Here is a 22,431-nt window from a genome sequence, read left to right as displayed (position 1 = left end):
AAAGTTCCCCTTATCTAGGCTTTGAACATTTAAAAAGTCAATTCACTTTCCTAATGAGCTAGTACATTAAGATTTGCCCTTTCAACGATTCCCAATATTAGACATCTTAATTAATCAAATAATAGCTCAGTAACTCATTCAGGTTGCGGAAAGCACTGAAATGACATTAGGATCCAATTCTGATTTTACTATGATGAAATTAAAGCAGTAGGATGAAGGTAGGTGCTGACTTGTTGGCTCACTAAAAATAGATGTGCTCTCCAAGAACTTTGGAGTATCGTTGGAAAACACTGTTGGAAGTGTCTTTGCAATCCGAACCACCACTTGGGTTTATTGTTACAAATATAAACCAAGAAAAACTGAATTTGCATTTGAAAAAGGCACTAGTACTGAGAGAGGGAGGGGGTGGGGGTGAATCTGTAACTTTAAAACTGTAAAACAGTAAGCAAACTAAAAGAAAGCAGAGAAGACAAGAACACACAATTATTTCGTGGAAACCCTTTTGGGTAAAAACCACGGTACCAGTAATCTCCAACAAAATGAGCTACAACTCAGTACATCACAAGGCTTCAACCTTCACAAGCGACTGCAGCTTACTACCTGAGCCACTAGAGGCTACAATCTCCTAAGGGCTTCAACCCAGTTGAATCAGATAATAGAGACCAAAAGGTTCCATTCACTTCGAGCTATTGTCATTACCAAAAGTTGGCAAGACTCACAATATGCCACTATGCTTCAGATTGTTTAAAACATAATTGCAGGACTGCATATCCTTATTTTTCTATAACTTTGGTAGATGAAACTGTAACAGACTGTACCTCAGCAAGCCAATAAGTTCTGTTCTAATTTTATTCAAAACTCAACCTCTAACAGTTAGCAGCCAACTGCTGACTCTGAATGAAGAAACCTAAAGTATGTTTTGGCACTGTTGTTCATTTTTCACACATGATCCAATGAAGTAAAATACATGCTTATTACTTTTGAAGTAATTTTCAGAAAATACATCAAAGAGAAGTATTCTATTCATTTTGAAATAATGTTCAGTATTTGCATAATGAAGCAAACCATAATAGAAATTAAATGCTGAAAGTAAAATTCTCTCACACATCTGACTGTGAGAGTAGTCTCTACATGCTGACATACATCTATACCCTACTGAAATCAATAAAATAGAAGAGTAAAAGGAGAAAGGTTCATGGGCACCAGTCATTGCCTGTAATGACTGGTGATATGGCATCCAACTGCATCCATCCTCTTGTTGCTCCAGACATCGCCCGTTCCGTGCTTCCAATTCCTGTATTCACAAGGAAGAGAATGGGTTAGATCCAATGGATCTAAGCAATGCTGATGACTCACTCAATCTTGCGTTTACATCTTACATGCTATTCATATCAGTAAGATACAGGCATATATCAGTGACAGAGAGATCAATAACAGAAAAATGAAGTATTAAAAGGACGGATTAGTTATAGTTTTGAAACCTTTTATTTTGAGCAAGCGCTGAAGCATATGAGTCAAATGATGGGTTGAATAAAACAGTAAAGTGAGTGAAGTCATGATGCATGAAAGCAGACAGGACCCAATATGAAGTATTTGCAGAAATGTCAAACATATTTTCAACCCAGCAATAAAGCATGAATGATGTAATCCGGATATTAGAAGCAAAGAGCAGTTACAGAGGTCAATGCATGACATAGCTTACAGTAAAGAAGCACTTCTACAAGAATTCTCTGACAAACATCAAATGGCATTTCATATTACAACAAGAAGTTAAAGGAAAGATTAAAGGGACAGGTATTCCATTACGTGAAACCTTTTGTTTCATTAAGAGACGACAATGTAGTGAATATAAATCACAAATGTATGCTAGAGGTTCAAGGTGTTGATATCTTTCAACCAGAAACAGAGAGGCGTCACAAATAATAGCAGAGATTTACAGGAGAATTTTGCAAGACATCAGGTATACAGCAAAGGGACAACAGAAAACCACACGTGATACCTTGGAAAGTATACCAGTCATATACCACTTTCAGCGGTAAAAGTAAGAGCTAATAAAGAAAGATTTGGTTTAACAGCTGAGAGTAATCCCCATAATTTTATCAGTTTATACAGCCATTTAGCGTGGAGTGAATGCAAACAAATGTATCATAGGTGTTTCATTACAGCAAATAAAGCTTTATAAAGAAAATGTGACTCATGACAGTTTCCGCCAAGGCACAAGTAACAGATAAGTCTAGAAATATGGTCACTTTCAGCAAAATAAGTATTTATATCAGCTCTTGCAAATATTGGAGAAGGATTAACATACAGCAGAACCAGTGAAGTGACAAAGCAAAAACAGTGTCCATATACATGATACTTCCAGCTGGAACGAATGGTAAAAGAACAATAGGAATTAGCATGCAATGTAGAAGCCTTATAAAAGTATGGTGCAGATCTGAGAAAGAAATGAAACTTCTGCTAGCAGCCTGTTTGAGCCAACACGTGTTTTCCTTTTATAACCTTTTAAGGTTACAGATTTGAGCCAAAGAAAGTTGTATTGGGGACTTCATTACAGTCAAGATGAACCAATATCATGCGTAGATTCTGCAGTATAGTCAGCATCTACAGGTAATATAGAGTGTTTTTAAAATTTTTTTTTCATGGCGGCCAAGGCTAATCAAATAACAGGAGTACAAACTAATGGCAAGGTGGGCAGTAGCATAAAAATATTTTGGAAACATGAAATAAGCAGAAACTACCTTTAAAATCACAGAAATACTCATAGCTCTGTGTAATAACTTTTAGCAAATCAAACAGTAGCTGGGTATCTTATACAGCAACAAGTAAGATCAAACAGCTAGAGTCGTTTCTTTAACATATCATGCCCATAAAGCAGGAGAAATAAAAGAAGAAGTAACTAGCTGAAAAGGATAGCAGCGTTCAAAGAAATACTCATAAGAGGAGACAATCTTTTTCAGTTTCCCATGCCATAGCAGCCACGGCTTCATCAAGGCCTTCTACTGCATGCTAAATACATACAGATGCAATAAGGCAGCGCTCAGAGCAAAGACAGGAAACAATGTTCAAACACGACTGCAGATGAGAGCTGATTCACTTCAAAATCCATGTGCTTGTAAAGCTAACAGCGAAGAGATCTCCCAGGCGTGTAGTAGCAGTAGAATGGATCAGTGAATAGCAAATACAGCAACAGAAAATCGCATGGGTAATCTGAGAGAAACGGCTAGGGTTTGAGATAACCCTACTGCCGTGTTTTACCTTCAGTTGAAAGAGCATTCGAAATAACAATAAATCCTTATTGCTTGCTTTTATCCAATTCCTCAGTGCGATTTAAGAAAATTTCGGGTCCATGGAGTATATTAAAAAAAAAATGGAGTCGTCTTCTTCCTTTTTATGCCATTTGTTAACTAAAGTGGTATAGATATTTAATATAAACTCTTCTATACATAGTTATTATTAAATTGCATTACATTTTATGTAATTAAATTTATTATTATTTATTGTTAAGTTGATAATATATAAATCAACTAATAAATAATGATAAAATTTAAATGCAATTTAATAATAAGGTCATTTTAGTCTTGTATTTTTTTATTTTTATTTTTAATTGCATAATATCAAATTGTAATTATTATTAAGTAATTGATATTCTTCAAATCGATTATTTAATAATAACTTTCATGCAGTTAAAACTATTTAAAAGTCAAAAGTCAAGACGAGTTTAAGAAGAGGTTGGTATTGTCAAAATGCCAAAATTCAAGGGGGCAACAGCAGTTGATTTTTAGAGGCACAGTTTAGATGGAAGGTTTCAGAGTTACAAATGGAGTAATTATGGGCAGTTAGGGGAGTTTTTTTTTTTTTTTTTTTATATATGGTTGGTAGAACTTCAGTTCGGGATATTTTGAGCATGTATTTAGACTTTTCAGAGGTGCTTAATAATGAGTTAACTCATTATTTCGACCCAGCTTTTCTGCTTTGAGGCAGTTGTATTATCTATTTATACTCCTCTTAATTTTGGAGGAAGGGGTTCAGATTTGGAGAAGAAGTGCTTACGTGATTCCCATCCTTAGCATTTTTTTTGGTCTTGGTTTTTCTGATCCATATGCAGATGTACTGTTTTTGAGGCCTTTGCTCGAAATAAAAGTTTTCCTTGGGACCAAATTTGGAGTTAACAGATTAAGTTGTATGCGTGGAGGTGATTGATATTATTCAAATTGTGTTTTTCATAATAGACCTGTCTGAATGATGTTTTATCTTGTATATTCTTTATTCGAAATAGCTGTTCATAGGTTTTGAGTCGTGTTTTTCATTATTGATATATTCGATTGTGAATCAATTTTCCTTTCGTATATTTTCAAGTTATAAACCTTCTCTTAAATTATTGATATGAATCAGCAGATCTTCAAAAAGGGTTTCTTGTGATTGTCTTATCAAAGCGTTCATTGTGTCTGAGGTATAGCAGTGATTTGTGTCATCATCTTGGTGTATCACCTTAGTTCTTTAAGTTTTCCGTGTTTAGGTTATTTTTCTCCCCTTTTCCTCTGAAAGTTTATTTTTTCCATTAAAGCAAGTAAGGTATCAGATACATCATATAGGAACCGGCCTAGAATCCGGAGGTTCAGTCAAGTTACAAGTTACCCACAACTTTTGGCTGATCCCATGTTTCTCCAAAATCGCTGCAAGTTTTAGGACTTAAGGCAATTTTTCTGGGTGCAGATTTTGGCGATAACAGGCACCTCACAAATTACACCCATTTCAGATATCTAGTGCTCAAACAGACTTCACAGCTTTGCTCTAAATTGCAGGTCTTAGTACTCAAAAGCGTTCTCTTCAAAAATCTCACAGCCCATGATCACATATATGCACAAAACATCGTTCCCCCTCCTTCAGAATTGAAGTATCTCCACACCACCAGTAACTTTCTGCTCACTACCACCTACACAACTTCACACACATCTTTTTCAAAACTGCCGCACTTGCCTTTTTTGTGTTTCACATCATATCTTCAACCTTCAACATTACCCCCGAAAACTTTTCTTGCCTGCCAGCTTTACCTTCAGAAACGCATACTACCAGAAACGACAAAGCCCACACCTTTAGGAAAAAAATATTTGTCGTTCCAAAATCAAAATAGTGCAGTGTTAAGTCACTATTCATCATTGCAACTTCAGTGCCAACGAGTCCAATAGAAAAACAACAGAAATCATTTAACGTGTTCACGTGGCTCCTTTGATAAGGAACAGACAACTATCAGAAAGTTCCACCAAACTTCATCTTTATTCACACCAAAAAAAAGACCATCAACTGACCTTCGTATTTTCCTTTATATTTAACACAGGCATGTCTCATTCCGACAATATCCCCCAACGTTATGGCACACAAAAGATGCCTGTCAGACTGCCATGCCAACTTACTGCAAGAAACAATTGCCCTGAGAAATTTGAATGATGTAATCTGTTCTGCAGATGCCACAGGACTAAGCTGCCATCACACAGCAAGAAACTTCTGTGTTATCAGTTGCCAAAATGATACAAGTTGCTGGCAACTTTTCAGAAGTGCAGAGAGACAATGATATAGCAGAGATTCCTGAAATCAAAGTAACTGATGCCTCAGAAGGCAGGCACAAACAAGTTCCATGAAGCAGCATGGATACCAAAAGCATATAACAGATGACATATAAAAAAACAGTGAACATTCAGATGCAAGCAAGGGAGATGGAGGATAAGAAACTCATGTGGACATCCAACACTGGTTCAATCATAATCTTGAGCAAAGTGAATTTAACATACACATGGCAGCCCAAGAAGAGATTGTCACCATACCAGAAACAGAGTATCAATGAAAAATGCTAACAGCACCCTCCAAGAAATTTGGAGTTCTCTTTAGCTCACCTGGAAGCTCATGGGAAAAATTAAAAAAACAAGACAAAATGTCAGGAAAGAATATTGATAAAAATTGCAACAATACAGGAACAAACTACGCTAAATATGCTTAAGTAATCTTTGTTAAGTGTTAGTGTAAACTGAAACCATCAAAAGAAGCCTAACTTAGCAAGTTCAAGATATAAAGTGAATTGTGAAGTGGAAAAGATAAAGTGTGCCATCCTTTAAAATCACTCCATTTGTGTTTGATAGCATATTCATCATAGGAGTTTAAAAGGTTAAGAAGTGCACACTTAAGCAACTAATTTATCTAGTTCTAGATTTGAAGAATAATTCGATTAACACATAAGTGATAAGATGGGACTACATGTTGCAATAGGACAATGTATTGGATGCCTTAAAAATTCTAAGGTTGTTTACAATAGGCATAAAAGCAATGTGAGCTTGCTGAGTGAGATTTTCAAGAAATGGTGACAAACAATAAGTACTAAGTTGCACAAGACTCTTTTATAATTCAAATATAATCTTTTATTTTCCTTAGAAATCAATGAAAAAACTGCCACTTATGATTTGGTGGTTGCGCTTGGGATATGGGTTTGTGGAACCAACTTGGTGGTATTTCTATTTCAAAGGAAAAGACTCAGAAAATTGAAAAGTTACCAACCATAGAGGAAGCATCGAAAGGGACACTAAAAGAAGTGAAGACAAACTCAAGAAATGAAAATATGCTAAAAGAAAGTAGAAGATGGTTATGTTTTGTGTTTTGAGTACTGGAAAGAAAATCAACCACAAGCAGGCAAATTTGGTACTACAACATTTTTGAGTTGGATGGAAGGAGCTTACAAGCTATTGAGCTAACTACTTACTTATAGACCATCCTATATTTCAGGGGTACTAAATATATTTGGTTGTGCCTGATCCACATGTAAATGGTGAAAGGTGAGTGAAGGCATGTGTCACGATATGTTGCTAGGAGGATATACCAGTTGTCTTATTGACATGCTAGGTTTTGTAGATCTACATTTTACTCAGTGTCCAAGGCCATCATGCAGGCAAAGCAAGCATCAAATTTTTTGTCTCTACCTCTAGGCTTTTTCGGTCATTACGTGGCAATGAGGTTTGAGTGAATTTTTTTTTCTTCCTCTCAGGTTGGTTAAATTATTAACATTATCATATCTTCTATTTTATCTGTTATGATAATATATAGTGATATAGTTGGTCTTCTTTGACTTTGAATGTTTATATAAATGTGTAACAGCATTGCTATCTAGCCACAAGCTTCTTTGTCCTTGTTTCCCTTGAGGAGTAACAGCCTTAAGCTATTTGCATTTATATTTGAATTTCCTGGTTGAATTAAAACTGCTTTTTGATTGCCCCCTCTTGTTAAGCTATCATTTTATTATTTTATTGTTCTAGTTTGTAGTCTTATTTTGAATTCTCAGGGTTCTTTTTGTCCTTGTACATTTTTTAATTGTTTATGAATGTATTTAAAGCCCTATCGACCTAGTATATTTTCAAGGCAATGCAAGGTAAAACTGCCAAGATGTAATTACTTTTTCAAAATTTGGTTATTCATCTGCAATGCTTATATCTGGTCATATTATAACACAAATGAAATGCTCTTATTTGCAATGTAATTAAAGAATATTTTATTTAGGCCTTTTTCTAATAGAATTGCAAAGATGAACTGCAAAATATATGCTTGTTTTTGAAGTTGTTAATTCCAACTTGAATATGCTTTCTCCACAACACCCCCAGCTCCCTACCGCACCCCCACTACCCCCCCCCCCCCCCAACTCTCTCTCTCTCTGTGTATATATATAATATATGTAGAACAAAATAAATATCTTTCGAAGGCAATGCAAGAACAATTGCTAAGAGGATGTCTTTTCTTTTAAAAAAATTGACTCAATACAATTAATATCTCGTCATATTTTAATATGTTAGGAATATTCATATTTACAAAGTTAATTATATAAGATTGTATCAAGTAGATTTGCATTAATGCCAATGTCCAAGATTGCCACTTGTTTTTAAAATAGACTTTTCCAATTTGAATATATTTACATTTTATTACTTTACAATTTTAAAGGGTATTTCTACTTGGTCTGTTGCTTCAGGTGAGTTTGAGACCATTGTTATTCACAAAACTGCTTCACCGGCTCTGTTAACAAAGAATATTCATACTTTAAACCCAACAACCACATCTGTGGATGTTGACACATCTAAGCTGGATACTTCATTGGCTAGTTCTAAAGCAAGGTACATTGTTACAGTTTTCTAAAGTATATCAAATCCTTAATGTGAGCTCATTTTGTACATATAGTACATTTTCACAAATTAATCACTTTCTTGTTGTACCTTCTTTCCTCTCTGGGAATTACACAGTAATGGTTTCTTAATAGCATGAGAAGTTTGTATAGTTTGGGCTGTGTGCTTAGAACATTGTGGTGTTAGTCCATATTCTGTCCATGTTCTTGCACTGCACACAGGAGGCTGTGTCACTCAAGGAAGCTTGGCTGTTTAGTAACTGCCATGGCATGCTCATTAAATGCTGAAATATAAATTAAAAGGCATACAAATCACATCAAGGTTTGTAAATTAAGATAGACTAAAAAGCAGGTGATAAATAAATATAGTTAGAAGGTTCAAATGGAAACAGACATATTCACAAAAACAGATTATATTGAAAAGCTTGGGAATGGTTTAAAACAGTCAATAAAAAATTGTAAATATGAATATTTAATGGAAGTATATAGCAAAAAAATTGGAGGAAAGTTTGTGGAAAAGTTTTCCATAGTTTTTGAAATATTGCAATCTTGATTTGTTTATTATTTGGGAAAACTTAGTAAATGAAACAGATAAGAAATACAATAGAACAAGAAACTCAAAAGAGAAAAAATTCAATTGGATTGGGATGGAAAGCTCGCCAAAGATCATCTTCAACAATTTCAGTGGTTTCTATGGAAAGTTTGTCAAGAACAAGGACCATAGGAAAATTAAGATCTCACAAATCAAAAAGTTTTGCACTAATCTTAGGTTCTATGAAAGAACCACATAAAAAATGTGACAAGTGTGTTGGGAATGTTGTCGTTAATGTCAAAACGAGATATTTCATTGAAGACAAAAGACCATTTGTTGGCTGGATTCTGGACAACCCATGAGATATTTTGTCCTGATTATAAGTTATTTGTGGCCGACCTCTATGAAATTTTAATCGTATTTTTGGCACCTATGATTGCTCATCAATCTCATCCAATTTGGGGGACCACTTCTCAAGATGATTGAAATTAAATTTAAAATTATTTACGGGCTTTTGTAATGGGGCAATTCTCTTAGTTTGGTCACCCCTCTTCTCAAAAATAAAATACATTTATCGGATTCAAATCAGGCTGACCTCCTTTGAAGGATCACTTCACTTGGGTGAAGAGGCATAAGGAAGGCACAAATAGAAGTTGTGTTGGGGTAAATGTGAGCAAGCAATTAAAGTTATATTTTTCCTATTTTCAACATATTTTTGAAGAAGATAATATATACATGGAGAATTTGTGCGCAGATTTTATGAAGGAAATTCAAATGATCTTAATCCATTGAAGAAGCTATTTTCAAGAAGGTGAGATTTTGTTCATGTGGAGCTTGTGTCTCTCAATGGAAGAAAGATGTCTCTTGCTAAGTTGGAGCTAAATGGTGGGGATTGTTGTCTCTAGTGGGTTGGTGCCCATAGATATGTAAAGAGAAGTTTATTGTTGGCTGCATTTGGATGGTAGATCCAAGCAGTGTTTTTTCCGTGGTTTTCTTTTGAAAGTGTTTCCACATAAATTTTGTATCTCTTAGTTGCTAGGTCTTGTGTGATTGCTGTTTTTATTATTGTTGGATTTAACTAATATTGATTTGCCCGTCATCTCATTACAGTTGTGTGTACTAATCAATTGGTATTAGAGTGTGTTCCTTCAATAGTATTCTAATCACTAGAAGGTAGATCTTGAAACTGCACATTGTGAGTCAAGAAGGTTTCTCTTCAAATGGAGCTCCATTGTTTGATGAAACAAGCTTATGCATTTTTGAGCATGAAGGATATGGACTTATCTAACAGCTCTTGGCTTTGACATTGGGCAATCAGTTATGAATGTTTATGTATCTCCATCAACTCTAATGATGGATTCTGCTGAAAAGAAGGCAAGTGAAAACATTGCATTGGCCATAAATGCTATTTTGTGTGGTCTATCCAAATCAGAGTTTGTCAAAGTAATGCATCATGATTTCATGAAGGAAATTTGAGACAACCTTAACAACATTAATGAAGGCAATGACAAAATCAAAATGTCCAAGCTCCAAACCCATAAAAGACAATTAGAAAGCTTGAAAATGAAAGATGAAGAAAATGTTGCACCTATCTCAAGTGCGTGGATGGAATCATCAATAGCATTCAAGGACTGGATAAAAAGATTGAAGATTTTGTTATCATGCATAAAGTACTTGTTGGGAATAATACATCATTCCTGTATATTTAAGTTTGTTAGTGTGGATAAGGAAAACAGTTAGTACCCATGAGCATTTTTTATGATTTGTTATGGATCATTTATCACTAGAATGTGAGTGGTTATAGGAACTTCTGTAATGTCCCTGCTTTGTTGGTTCGAAATATTGAGACAATTATTTGAATTCTCTCTTCCTTGCAACCAATGGCGCTATCACCGATCTTCCTCAATGTGTGTGTAATTGGTATTCACCAAGTGGGCAGATGCTCAATCTGCCCAAAGAATAGATCCAATAAAGGATAAGAGATAAAATGTTCTAATTTTTCATAATACTAGATGAAGTGATATTGAATGCCTTATTATATCTTGCAAATGGAACAATTAGTTATGCTGCAAAAGATATGACTCATGTCTATTCATCAATGTCTCCTTTATACAAATCACATCGTTTCATAACAATGAGTAGACTTCACTAATCACTGCCTTCATGCGCAATCAATATCTGATCTTATATGTTAATTGCACTCTTTTAAATGTAATATTTTAGTCATTTTATGACTACCAATTAGTCTTCTTATAGGTCACTGATATTAATTATCTTCATAACCTTTTTTTGTCATTGATGTCCATTTATTATAATTGCTGCTCATTGAAAGCATGCGTCTTCATAAGGATATCAAATAGTCTTAAGATACTATTATTGGTGATGACTGACAATATAGAACGATTAATACTTATATAAGTTGCTATCTCTTAATTAATAATGATATTGTCGTTGATCAATAAAACATTAGTAATGTTGCTTATGCTATTATCCTTTCGATGCTTGGTAATTTTATTTACTATTTGTTTGGTCTTCCTTTATATCGATTATTGATATAGACTAAGTTACTTCCTCCTTGCTTTTGTTCTATAACATTTGTTGATCTCTTTTCTTTGATCTGTATCTCATATGATAGTAGATATCTCCATGGTAATTGTTCTAAATGAAATTATTATTCGGTCCAAAATGCCACATCTTTCTCTTATGAATATTGCTGTAATAAGTGTTGAGTGTCAGAGAATATCTGTGCATTCCATATGTTTCTCCTTCTCATCTTGATTTCCTATTTAGGTCAGTGCTACTGTATCTTCCCTTCAATCCAAGTTGCTGCTGGATAAACTACATTATTGGTCTTTGTTTAATGCTTGGTTCATAATACTGGCTGATTTTCCGTTGCATACTAATGTATTTCCCTACAAGCTTTTGTAGTTCAGTTCTTGCTGCTACTGTAATCAAAAGGACCAACATATGAATTTCAATACATGATATTTTGTAGTTGATATGGTTTATATATATATTCTCCTGTATTATTTCTTATTCGTCGATGATTATACTGTCCCTTTTGTTTCTAATTCCCCTTTTCAGAAATAGGCTAGTACCTTGTTCCCTCACTGCCTCAAAATTCTTCATCGATTACATAACATGATGACTGTTTGACATTGGCACGATGACTCTTTATCTCCTGTGATGACTTTCGTGTTTTTCCTTCAGGTTGGTATTTTCTAATGCCATGTATTTTCCTGTTTATCTCCTCAACACCAATTACCTACATATTCTTTATTCCCCCCTCCCCAAATTGTAGACCCTGTGATGCTTGGCATTGGCTTGATGTTCCACCTATTTTCTACATCAGATGAATTTCTTGAGCGAGGGTACAAAGAGGAATCAAGGACTTTGTCCCACTCTCGTTATTCATCATATTAATTAATTTACATTTTATTATTTGATAATTATATTAGTGGTAAAATCTTATATAAAAATATATATTTTGTTTATTAATCATGACATTAATATTATTATATGAATGTGATATATAAGTAATATATATTGTTAATTACAAAATTTTAATTTATGGATTAAAAAAATATGGCTCTATAATCCAGTACAAAGTGCATTGCGAACTCAACAGCAAAAATGCAGGGCAGTCACTATTTTGCACAAACCAAATATGCACTAACCAAAACCCTGTCAATATCAAATGCATTTGCAGCTTTGGCCGAGCACTAGGAGCTGGGAGAATATTCGGGGAAAGTGGTGTATGATTCTTCAGGAACACCAAAACATACATCAAACTTTTCTCAAAATAAAGGCAATGAAAATATTTACGGCAAGCCCAAACTTGCACGCAAGAATGAGGGCAAGCAATGTCAACCGCCAGATCGCACGGGAACAAACTTGACATGGAAAAGGCCACAAATGAACATTTAGTGCCAAATGGAAAGTAAAGAAAGAAAAAAGGAAGATGAAGAAGGTTGGGAGATAGTCAGAAACAAAAAAAAGTTGGCAGAAAGCTGAGGCGTTGGACAAATAATAACATATCGGCAAAGAGCCATAAGCAGCAACAATTCCAACATATAAACATGACCTCATGGAGAAAGCAGACTATTAACCTTAGATCGAGACAGTCCTATCATAGTTCAAATAGATTTCAACTAGATCAAAAAAATAAAGCCTTAGCCCACCCCACATCTCACACACAGCTAAATGTAAGTCACAAGCCTCTAAATTTATCAAAGGCTAATAGGGTTCCCTTAGGTCCTAGCCAAAAACTCAATTATGGTAATAGCTCTGTGAACCCCTCAAATAAGATACTGGTAATGAGGAACTCAATGCAAGCTCTAGGTTTTAGATTAGATCGGATAAGAACTTCATTCATTAACACTAAACCTAGCTTGACCCTATGCAGACCCCCATAACAACAACGAGATCCTAAACACAATCATCATTAGCAACCCCTTTAGCAAGTCACGTTGGCCGGAGTGTGAGAAGCTAGGAGTTAGAAACTATAAAGGTGAGATTAACCAATTGGCTTCATGAATCTTGTGGGGAACAGTTTATTATGATATCTCATTCTAACCACTTTGTTTATGTGCATTGCAAAAGTATTACAGTTAAAGACAACTTCCTTTTGTTAAAACTAGAGCCCAAAAATCCATGAAAATAATCAGACATAAGAAAGAGACAAAAACTGAAACAAAGAACACTAGAAATATCCTGGGAAAACCCTTTGAGAATGAAGGGAAAAACCCAGCCACAACAAAATATAGCTTTATTGAAAATGAAATGTTCAAGTGTACAATGTCCTTTGCTTGATGCGAATATATAACAATAGGAAAGACTCTTCACATTATAACCGAAGGGTCTTTTGAGATTCCTATAACTCCTATAATTAATAATAACTCTTCGAATATTCATGCCACAATGCATGTGAACGACACATGTCATTACATTCAATATTACAATTTAAGTATAAGTGTCCTTTTCAGCTGAACGTAAGAATAACGGTAATAACATTCATATTTCCAGAGATAAAGATCTCTATCGCAGCTACCATCTTCAACACTCCCTCTTAGCCAGAGAGAGATCTTTAGCTGAACAATCACACAAGACTGCGACCAAAATGTTAATGATAAAATCTCATCTCATATATCCTATGAAAAACATGAAACAATCAATCATATTCATGGAATCACTCAACATGAAAACCTGTAACAATCAATCATATTCATGGAATCAGTCAACATGAAAACCTGTAACAATCAATCATATTCATGGAATCACTCAACATGAAAAGATTTGCAAGACTCACAGCTAAGCCTTTGTTCACAGACTCTCTCAATGTAAACTGTCATGGAATCTCTCAACATGACATCCAACTCCCATCATAGAATCTCTCAACGTGATGACATCATGGGCTCTCTCAACATGATGTTCACTATCGCATAGTGAAAGAGTTATCATAGTTGATCTTACAATCTCATTTATTTACCCAAGAATAAAATGGACATTATAAAAACTTAGTTCCATTTAAGTCTCAAATTTTACAACTACCATAAGTATCACAAGCGTATATGAGAGTGAAGGGGATTCCATAGACAATCCCTCTTAATTATGAAGCTTCCCTCTGAAGCAAAAAATTCCCTCTAAAGCACAACATCTCCCTCTGGAGCTGTAATCCTTATCTTGTTGCATCTTGCAACCAAGAGAAATTATTATAATCAACTATCAATGCTAAACATAATTTCTCTTCTTTTTTTTTTAAGCATATAACCATAAATACTCATCTCTTTGTGGTCTAATCTCAATAAACACAAATACACAAAGAGGTTCAGAATAATGCCTGTAAATCTCATAGCATTAATATCAACATAACAAAAATACTTATCTCTTCAATTCCATGCAATACTTATCTCTGCAACCTCATGCAATACTATTTTACAACAAAGTCCCACTTTCTAGCTGAAGAATGCAATCACATCTGAAACTCTTTTTCAGCAAGAATCGCAAATTCTACATCACAATCACTTATCACAAGTAAAGAACCTTATTAATAACATGCATTCAATGATTGATATATCTTTTAAAAAAAAATTAAAAATTAAAAATACTTTGAGTATCATAAGAAGATAGCTGAAGAAACTTCCCTCTAAAAATCATAAGCTCCCTCTTAGTGTTATATCTAAAGCAGAGCCGTTAATCAAACCAAGCCGTCTTGGGAAATACACCCGTTACAACCATGTTGTCTTTTTCATAATGCCGTACTGCATCTAGCATTTTGGGCATTTCGTAACTCAACCAGAACTGGTACAAGTCCTTAAACAAAAACGTCCTTCCTTAAACTAAAAAAAAATACATGAAGGACAACATAATTTAGCAAAGAGAACACCATATCTCTCACTTATTTTATCTTAATGCTATTTTAAATTATTATTTGTGTCCAATAATGAGAAAGTCCTCAATCGTGACAACTAATTCATATGGCAAAAGCGACTCCATTTGGCAAAAGCGACTCCATTCCCAAAATTTAAGAGGGAGGGTTTGCATGATGGATTCCACAAAACTAACTATGAAATTATTAAAAATAGAATGGCTGAATTCAATTGTTAACTTGTTGTGAATTCTTGAATCGTCATTGGAAGAAGATTCGCGACCTGAATTGACCTCTTCAACTTCGAGCTACTCCATCTTGAGCTCTTGAATTTGCTGCATTTGAGGACGTTCATTTCAAAAACACTATCAGTCTAATACGCCTTACATTGCACCTCCATCGGCACCTCCCCATAGATTTGTAACTTTGAACTTCGGGATGCCGGAAGAACCCGCACAATGCCTCTTCATCTTCCTCCTCTGCCCTCATATGTTGCAGGTATCGTGTCTCCTTGCCTCTTATTTGTGGAGTTTCTGCTCTGTGACTTCTAGCGCGGCTCTGCGTTCCGTTTACTCGAGTTCTTCTTTTGAGAATGGAAATCTTTCATGCCTTTTTTTTTTTTGGGCGCCGTGGATTCAGAAAATGAATAACGTCAAACAACTAGATCTATGTTAGCTACAAGAATAAGCTTTTTAAAACATAAAGGCGATGCATGAGAGGGGCTCGTGGTGGTCAAGATGGGCAAAATTAATTCAATATGCACTAAATGGTTGCCAGATAAATTGAGTGGGCAACAGTTACAAGATATACAAAACACGACCGGACACCTCCAAGATTGACACAGTCAACAAGAATAGAAAGAATAAAACTCCATTGTGCACGAAGAAACATGGCATGCAATAAAACACTCGATTATAAGGAGGACATGCTGAATTCCATCTTTAATGTTAAAACAAAGGAAAACAAAAGTGATTTCCACAATAACACCCTTCCATTGTGGATTACAAAACATTTCTCTAAAGTTAAGATTTGAAATGCTTAGAGTGCTAAATCAAAAAGCATGATAACAATATTGCTTGCCGAGAAGAAATAGTAAACGCGTTATGACATTATGAGAGTATCAATTGCAAAAATTCACAACATGCAAGATCTCTTCATATGGAGATCAATATAATACTCACGATGCAAAAATAAAAATGCAAGCTTAGAGAAAAATGAAGACTCCATTAACATGATGCAAGATAGGAAGAAGATGCTTGATTTCAATAGGGAACGGGTATGCGTGAGCTCCCTTGCATTTTCTTTTATATATCAGAATCAAATGCCATCCAAAAATATATCAGAGGTCCTTGACTTCCCATATGACTTGTGGTTAAATAGAGAAGATGGCAACAAAATTGACGCCAGAGATCAAAATAAAATAAAATAAAACAGTACCAAAATGGCAACACTTAAATTATCATAAGATTTGGAAACCGAGCAAGAAATATTATTAAAAATAATAATAACAAGCGAGGCTACTGTAACAAGATCAATACCAGAATCTCAAGGCTTCATAAAACAATGATACAATGAACTGACAACTCCTCTATTGAACAAATCATTCTTTTCAATTGTAAATAATTTGAAAACACAAATTAGAAGAAAGAAATTTTTTTTTTCTTTAATGTTGTTATCAAAACCTTGCTCTGATACCATGTTGAAACTAGAGCCCAGAAATCCATGAAAATAATCAGACATAAGAAAGAGACAAAAACTGAAACAAAGAACACCAAAAATATCTTGGGAAAACCCTTCGAGAATAAAGGGAAAAACCCAGCCACACAACAAAATATAGCTTTATTGAAAATGAAATGTTCAAGTGTACAATGTCCTTTGCTTGATGTGAATATATAACAATAGGAAAGACTCTTCACATTATAACCAAAAGGGTCTCTTGAGATTCCTATAACTCTTATAATTAATAATAACTCTTTGAATATTCATGCCACAATGCATGTGAATGACACATGTCATTACATTCAATATTACAATTTAAGCATAAATGTCCTTTTTAGTTGAACGTAACAATAACGGTAATAACGTTCATATTTCCAGAGATAAAGATCTCTATCGCAGCTACCATCTTCAACACCTTTTAGGATCTGTTTGCTTCTTTGAAGGATATAGTGTAAATTTTTTTAAATGGAAGCCAAACTGTAATGTAGAATCATTTAGAACACTAACAATGCCAACTTGGGTTGTTCTCAAAGAAACTCCAACATAACTTATTGAATATCATGACAAAGTTTAAGAGATCTTTATTGGAGGAGACTAAAAAAATGTGTTTTCAGTTTTGAGATTACTTTGATCCTTGAGAACCTTGAGTTTCTAATTTGAATGCTTGACTGCTTCCTTTTATGTGTCTAATAATAATCACTACTAAAGTTTGTGATTAGATTTCCTGATATAATGATTCATGTAAATACAATATATGTTCAATAAATGAGTTGTAGTATTCTGATTTAACTTGAGATCGATATGCCACTGTTATTGATATGATCTGGAGATTGAATAGAGCAGGTATATATATGTTTTAACATAATCAGATAGGGGCATGACTCTATGAGACCATGCCTCAACATATATGTAATTACACTGCTTCATAACTAAACACAAAACACTTGATACTGATCAGTGTGTAAGGCAAGAGAGAACACTTGATTACTAATCAGTGTATATGCCAAAGCAAAGACATCCGATACTCAATCAGTGTGTGCCAAAGCAAAGACACATGATACTCAATCGGTGTGTTAGAGCAAGAGTCTGACGTAGTTAATACAAACAATATTAATGATTCGAATGGCTTATAGGCTTATATTATATATGAATGACAAGTCATTAATAAGTAAACTCTCACAAATAATTTGTATTCTGCAATATAAGTTTATGATAGATTATACACACACACACACACACACACACACACACACATATGACAATGAATATGAATAATCAATATATCATTTAATTTGGATGTTTTAATTCAGTAAGAAGCTAACATTCTTAACACTCCCTCTCTAGTAATGAGGGATTTGGAACATATATATATACACAAGTTTTAAATACCACTTAATTGTGGTTAATCAATTATGGTGTCTGACAAAGTCCGGCCCGAAGAACCATAACAATAAATTTTCATGGTGTTCGAAAAAATCCAGCTCGAAGAACCATGATGGTCATCATTGTGTCTGGCAAACTCTGCCCCGAAGAACAATGATAACACTTTACTTCAACACTTTTGGTGTTAGAAGATAGATCAAATATTGATAAGATCATCACCTTACAATAGTGACCTTAAACACATATGAAAGATTGTCACCTTTCATTTTACAAGTTTGCAGACAATCTAATTTTCAATTATTCATGAATATATAAATTTACAAATGTATTTACAAATTTGTCATACCAAGTTTACCTTTCAAGTACTCTATTTTCATCCTTGCAAGAGGCTTAGTGAAAATGTTAACATTTTGATCATTAGTGCTAATTTAAATCAGCTTGATCACATTTCTATCAACCATGTCTCTGATGTAATGGTATGGATTTTCAATGTTCTTTAAGCGATTGTGGAAGATCGGATTAGCAGAAAGTTTGATACAGCTCTAGTTATTACAATGAATCACTGTGGGATCTAGTTGCTTTCCAAACAATCCAAATAATAGCTTTCTCAGCCATACTGCTTTGCGGGCTGCCATGGAGGCTGCCATATATTCAGCTTCGGTGGAACTCAAGGAAACTGTAGGTTGTTTTCTATTGAACCATGATATCATCACTGACCCAAGATTGAAACAACATCCTATTGTACTCTTGTGGTTTATGGAGCAACCGACCTAATCAGAATCAATATAACCTTCAAGCTTGATTTGAACATTTTTGTACTTTAATCCGACCAACAGTGCTACGTGGATATCTCAAAATATGTTAACAACCATCAAATGAATCTTTTTTAAAAATACACATCCAGAGATGGAAAGAAGAATATATAACCAAATGGGTTACAGAAAGGGAACATTCCCATCCAAATACTTAGGGATACAGTTAGAAAAAGGCATGAGAGAGTAAATCTTGGAACTCAATAATCAAGAAGATAGATAAAAGACTGAAAATGGGAAAGATAAATGCCTAACAAAAACAGGGTGACCAATCAAGATTAAATTAGTCCTATCAGCCATTCCAACATATCAAATGTCATGTTTACCTCTCCCCAAAGGAACCAAAAAAAAGCTGGACAACTAACTAAGGAATTTTTTTAGAATGGGACAGAAGAAAAGAAAAGATTAGCAATGATCAAATGGGACAACATATGCAGACCAAAAGATAAAGGAGGATTAGGAATTAAAAACCTGAGTTGGCAAAATGAAGCCTTGGGAGCAAAATTAATTTGGGGAATGTATCATGACCACTATCATAAGTGGACTAAAATACTGTACTAGAAATGCTTGAACAGTGAAGATCCTCTCGCTATTTCTCATAGCAGCAATCTCCCAAAGGGATCCAAAACATGGAACTTCATGATACAATGCAGACCATTAATAAGCGAATACCTAACATGGGATATAGGCAATGGTGAGAAAGCACGTTTTTGGGAAGATTCGTGGGATGGGCTTCATGTCCTAGCCAAATATAATATACCAACAAATGTTAAAGAAACCCTTACTCTGTGTTGGGGGAAATCTGTTAGCATCTACAAATACAAAGTAGAAGTGGACAATACAGAATGATGGGCATTGAAACTTATAGAAGAATCAAACCTTTATGAACAAGGAAAAGATATCTACAAACAATTTATAAGTTAAAAAAGGCTATCAGCTAATTATAGACTCCCAAAGATGGGATCAAATAGAGATTCCAATAAATTAATGTTGGGATCAAGCATGCCTACCAAAGGATGACATATTTCTATGGTCAACAATGTTAGCCGACTGGATGGTTCCGGCGGTGTTTCTGTAGTCGACGGAATGATGTCCGACGGTGTTTCTGTATTCTGTAGCCGATGGGGTGATGTCCGACAGTGTTTCTATATTCTGCAGTCGACGTCATCAGTAAATAGTTTGTAGCGGATGTAATGTTGTGGCCGACGGACTCCTTCGGGAAGGTTCGGCGGTAGTATTTATATCCCGTCTGGGATCATTGTAAATCATCAATCATCTACTATTACGGATATTATCAAGCATAATGTATGTCTGGCATATGCGAATAAATTCTGCTATTCTGTTCTATTGTCTGTATGCGTTGATTTCTTTACCTGTACGGTAAACATTTGGCACCGTTGCCTTATGAATTTGGAAGGTGGGAGGAATGAAGATTAATGCCAAATCAGCTTAACAAAGATCGGAATAAGCTCAAGGGAAAAGATGGAATCCGTATTGCGTAAGAGAATTTAATTTTGGCACAGCAAATCGAACGTCGACGGAGATTTCAGAAGATTGCCGACGAAAATCGGAGCGTCGAAGAATTGTTGGAGGAGACTCGACAATGGGTGGAATTGGTGGAAGAAGCACGGGATGAGTTCTTGAATTTGTGTTCATCGATGGAGGAAAATTCAGAAGGAAGAGCATCAACTCGCACGGCTCGCAGTGCCGAGGGAGCACGCGCGTGGAGTGACCTCTTCGTCCGGTATAGACTTCCGCGGGAAACAACTTCAGAAGATCCTTCTTCTTCACCAAGGTTCGCAGCTGTCGAGACCTTCGGTGTGGGAGAGCAGTCCGCCGGTGTGGGAGAGTAGTCCGCCGGTGTGGGAGTGCAGACCTCCAGTGTGGGAGACCAGTCCGCCGATGTGGGAGTGCAGACCGCCGGTGTGGGAGACTAGTCCGCCGGTGTGGGAGTGTAGACCGCCGGTGTGGGAGTGCAGACTGCCGGTGTGGGAGTGAAGAGCGCCAGTGTTGTAGGACCGAGCAACGCCTATTTACAGAAACCAATTGTGATGGCGGGACCAAAAGAGAAACTGCCGAAGTTCAATGGCGATGGTACGGCCGATGCCATTCGACATTGCAAAACATGTGAAACGATCTGGAGAGCAAATGGCATAACTGATGAAGACGACTAGATGAGACAATTTTCGGCAACCCTACGGAGTGTGGCGATTGATTGGTTTTCGGATACGGATCCACAAAAGCTAAATAGCTGGGATAACATTGAAAAGGAGTTCCTGGCAGAATTTAAACGCTTGTAGGATGATAATGAAGTCGTAGCAGAGATTTTCAATACCAAACAGGGCAAGCACAAAACTGTCTGCGTCTACGCCAGGAGATTAAAAGACTTAATAAACAAAATGGAAAGCAAGCCAGCGGACGGATTGTAGAAAAGATGGTTTGTGGACGGCCTACGCTTGAAGTTGCGAAGGAAAATGAAAATTGTGCCACCGTCATCATATGTGGACGTGTATAACAGAGCACTGGACCTTGAAAGTGAGCAGAAGACAAAGAAGAAGAAAACTAGCTCCTCTGAATCTGATGACGACGAGCCTGCCGAAGATGATAGTAGCGACGACGAAGGCAGCAGTAAGAAGGTTCGTGCCCTACAGAAGGATATGGTTCGCATGATGAAGCAGTTTAAAAACATGCAGAAGGAGCCAAAAGGTAGTGAACTGTGGTGCACAGAATGTAAGACCGACGGTCATACTAAGGGATCGTGTCCGAAGAACCAATTCTGTGACATCTGTCAGATCATGGGCCATTCGACAAAGGACTGTCCCTTTAACATGAAGACAAGAGGATCTCTGCAGGTGTTTCTCACACAGGAGGCTTCCCCGTCGGGTAGTAGCGGAAACACAGAGGGCAAAATAACAATAATAGCAGAGGGCAAAATAAAAACAATGCAAACAATAACAATAATAATGGAAGCCGAAGTCGAACCCAGTATGATGCAAACAGACAGCCGATCATTCAATGCCGAGCATGTAATTTGTGGGGTCATTTTGCGCGGGATTGTACAGCGGCAAACACACCGAAATTATTATGCAGATGGTGCAGACCCGACGATCACGAAGATTCCAAGTGTCCAAAGGCTGGAGTAAACTTGATCACTGTTGGCACGGATGTAGAGGAGGTTCTGGCAATTACACGGAGGCAAGCGGAGGAAAAGAGAAAAGTGGGGGAAGCACAGGCGGACATTGCAAAGGCATCGTCAGCGGGGACATCTCAGTTGAAGGACATCACCGACACCTTGGCAAGGAACTTCGCAGAACAAAACATTGTACGACAGATCTTACAAACGAAGATACCAGTCAAGATAAGTGACCTCCTCACAATGCCCCAGTTACGGACGGCCATTCTGAATCATACACCGTTTTCGAAAGCATCGGAGGACACAGGAAGGAATAGTAGGGAAGTGATGACA

At 35.9% G+C, this 22,431-nt stretch overlaps 1 protein-coding gene across 2 annotated transcripts in view; it reads left to right on the top strand.

The window, feature by feature from the left end:
• The window catches only part of SIK1 (Protein kinase superfamily protein), a 234,777-nt gene that overhangs the window by 147,245 nt on the left and 65,101 nt on the right, over positions 1–22,431 (top strand). For both annotated transcript variants that reach the window (XM_089820509.1, XM_089820510.1), the window contains exon 14: positions 8,003–8,144. In XM_089820509.1, coding sequence (XP_089676635.1) covers positions 8,003–8,144 — 142 coding nt within the window. The remainder of the gene's footprint in view (positions 1–8,002; positions 8,145–22,431) is intronic.

Source organism: Cupressus sempervirens, chromosome 3 (assembly GCF_028749045.1).
Source record: "Cupressus sempervirens isolate cs-2001-9-10 chromosome 3, ASM2874904v1, whole genome shotgun sequence".
Classification (NCBI taxonomy): Eukaryota; Viridiplantae; Streptophyta; class Pinopsida; order Cupressales; family Cupressaceae; genus Cupressus; species Cupressus sempervirens.
This window is presented reverse-complemented; position numbering and strand designations above follow the sequence as displayed.